At 51.2% G+C, this 3,094-nt stretch overlaps 1 protein-coding gene across 1 annotated transcript; it reads right to left on the reverse strand.

Moving 5' to 3' along the window:
* Positions 1 to 509: 509 nt before the first annotated feature.
* On the reverse strand, positions 510 to 2,990 carry Rplp1 (ribosomal protein, large, P1). Its single transcript, XM_005393659.2, has 3 exons — positions 2,796 to 2,990; positions 2,205 to 2,279; positions 510 to 771 (listed from the first exon to the last, which is right to left on the reverse strand). The coding sequence occupies exons 1-3, from the start codon at positions 2,865 to 2,867 to the stop codon at positions 574 to 576; spliced, it is 345 nt and encodes a 114-aa protein (XP_005393716.1). The 5' UTR covers positions 2,868 to 2,990; the 3' UTR covers positions 510 to 573.
* Between the last annotated feature and the right edge of the window lie 104 nt (positions 2,991 to 3,094).

A 3,094-nucleotide genomic window follows, 5' to 3' on the forward strand; every position in this document is an offset into this window, starting at 1 on the left:
GGGAGGCTCTGTGACGGGAGTACTCCCATCACAGCCCTGCTTTGAGCATTCCAGGTGTCTGCTGCCACCTGTGTGCCGTTTCTTGGATACAAGTGGGTTTCTTGGAGTTGGGGCCACCAGGGCTGGGAGTGTTGCTACCATTGTCCTCCATCTAGTAAATGGAGGGGAGACCTCTTACTCACTTTACAAATTTCAGAAACTAAATTTCCACTTAATGCTATGCTTAATTGGGAAAAGGAGGTGGTTACTTAACCTCTACCTGGAGTTTTGGAGCTTCCCCTGCTTTGGATACCACAGCACAGAGGGTTTTCTAAGGCTCTTGTGCCCCTCACCCCACCGAGGGGGCCAAGTCCTGTAAGCCTAGAACACAGGAAACTGGCCAAAGCCTCCTCCTCCTCCTCCCTCTACTGAAGTCCTCATTCAGTAGTATGAGATGATTTCCTATCAGCACCAGGCACAGGGTTGGGGGGCGGTGAGGAGAAAACAGTAAAGCACATTTGCACAGCCGATTTCAAATGCAGCGAGACCAACAGCTGCTGTTCAGTTTTTATTGAACGTGTTACAAAATGAGGTTTAGTCAAAAAGACCAAAGCCCATGTCGTCGTCAGATTCCTCAGATTCTTCTTTCTTTGCTTCCACCTTCTTCTCCTCAGCTGGGGCGGCAGCGGTGGAGGGGGCAGGGCCTCCTGCAGGTGCAGCACCAGCTGCCGGAGCAGGGCCACCAGCCCCTACATTGCAGATGAGGCTCCCAATGTTGACATTGGCCAGGGCCTGCAACGCACGCGTGCACAGGTAAAGACTCAGTCTGTCCCATTACATACCACTCATCCAGCCAAAAAACAACCCCCTCCACTCACACCGACGAACTAGCTTACATTCCTGCCCTCCAACTATGCTGAAATACCACGACCATTCAGTCAGCTAGAACATCAACTTCTCAATTTAACTTCTCATCCTCCAGAGTGACTTTCCCCTGCTGACAGCAACACTTGGACAGAGCAGTGAACATCCTGTTACAGTCACCAAAAATCTATTCAGCTTTAAATCGTATCTAGGACTCACATGGTTGTACAGAAAGAGCAAGGTTCAACTAATTGAATCCCTTCCTCTTCCATCCCCAGGCCCTGTTGAATCTGTATGTGTGTGCTTTTTTGTGTGGTACTGGGGATTGAACTCGGGGTCTTTGGCCCTGAGCTGCATTCCCTGATTTTTAAAATTTTGAAACATGGTCTTATACTAAGTTGCCAGGGCCAGATTTGAACTTGTGATCTTCCTGTCTCAACCTTTCTGGGATTACAATCATGTGCTACCCCAGCTGGCTTTAAAATTTCCAGATGTTAGCAGGGCACAGTGGCACATGCCTGAAATCCCAGCACTCAGATGGGGCTGAGGCAGGAGGGAGGGCTGCCTTGAGTTCAAGACCAGTCTGAACTATAGAGACCCTGTCTCCAAAAAATATATATACGTATAAGAAAATTTCAGACTACTAAGCAATCTAGGACTTCTCAAAGGTAATCCAACAACAAATGTGGAAGAGTCCATCTTTCCAAATTCGAGGCAGACATGACTGGGTTAGATGACATTATTAGCTTTTTGGTGGAGATCAAGTGACCTGTACCAGGGAAGGTGGGTAACCAGTGCAAACTCCATGGCCAGGAAGGTACCCCTCCTTTTTTAACATTCATCTTTTACATCCCAATATACAGTCAACAGCCAATAAAAGGCCATCAAACTCAATTTCCATGAAACGACACGGACTACCATACTGGATTATTTTTTTTGGAATACTATCAGTAATGCTACTTCTTAAGTAACTTTTTTGAGCAGGAATACTCTGGTAAGAATTTTTTATTCTTGTTTCGGAATGGAAGGTGCGAGCATGGTGCACTGCCTGTAATCCCAGCACTGAGGATAAGGCAGGAGGATCATCACGTGTTCGAGGCCAGCCTGAGCTACACAGTGCGTTTAAGAACACCCTCAACTACAAAGTGAGGTCCTGTCTGAAAAAAACGGAAACAAAAGAAAGTAACACACGGGATGGAAAACCAAAATCTGAGAATCAAGAATCCACCTAAGACACAAACTGAAACCTCATTAACACCTAGAGATAAACGCCACGAAACACGGAGGAGGTACAGTAGACACACACATCAGACCCAGTAGATCAGTAGACTTCCCAAACCACCTCCCCACGGTCACCTTACCTTCGCGAACAGGCCAGGCCAAAAAGGTTCCACATTGACACCAGCTGCTTTAATGAGGGCATTGATCTTATCCTCCTGCAACACACAAAACGCCAACCCATCAGAGCGCTGTACCAGCCGCAGCTTTAACATGGCCAAAGTAAGCGCAAGCGAAAATCAAGTCGCCCAAAACGTTTAAGTTCACCCAGACTATCTGCATTTCAAGACTTCTTCTCGATCTTTGCTTACAATTCGTACGGTTACTACGATCAAAATATCTGCACTGGATGCCTCCCACGCGGCAGGGCCCTGAGCCACGCGGCTATTCTAAGTTAAGAGACCTGGCGCGGGGACGGGGGCCGAACCGGCGCATTAGTTACAGGGCGCAGCCTGGCACCACCTGGTACCGAGGCCGAAAGAGGCCAAAAAGTCACACCAATGTACAAGGAAAGCGTGCGCGACAGTCAGACAGCTGCGGTCCGGGACGCACAAGCCCCGCCGGCCCCACGTGTCCCGCCGGGGACCAGGGCCCGGGCCGGGCCGGAAGCGCCGGGCCCGCCCGCCCGCAAGCCGGAAGCTGGCCGCCCCGCGCCAGACCCAGTCCGCACTCACCGTGACGGTCACCTCGTCGTCGTGCAGGATGAGAGCGGAGTAGATGCAAGCGAGCTCAGAGACGGAGGCCATGATGCGGGCTGCCGGGCGCGGTGCTAGTCGCCGGATGAAGTGAGCGCCTCACCCCAACGCGGCCTTAGCTCCCTCGGAAGAACCGAGCACCTTGGCGGCAGCTGAGGAAAGGGCGTCCTGCGCTTGCGCGCAAGCTCTTATACGGCCATACGGACCAATTGGCGGCCACGCCGGGCGGAAGAGGCGGGACAAGGAACTTCCGGTACCGCGTGCGCACAACTCTGGTT

This window comes from Chinchilla lanigera, unplaced genomic scaffold (genome assembly GCF_000276665.1).
Source record: "Chinchilla lanigera isolate Chin_1 unplaced genomic scaffold, ChiLan1.0 scaffold00049, whole genome shotgun sequence".
Taxonomy (NCBI): Eukaryota; Metazoa; Chordata; class Mammalia; order Rodentia; family Chinchillidae; genus Chinchilla; species Chinchilla lanigera.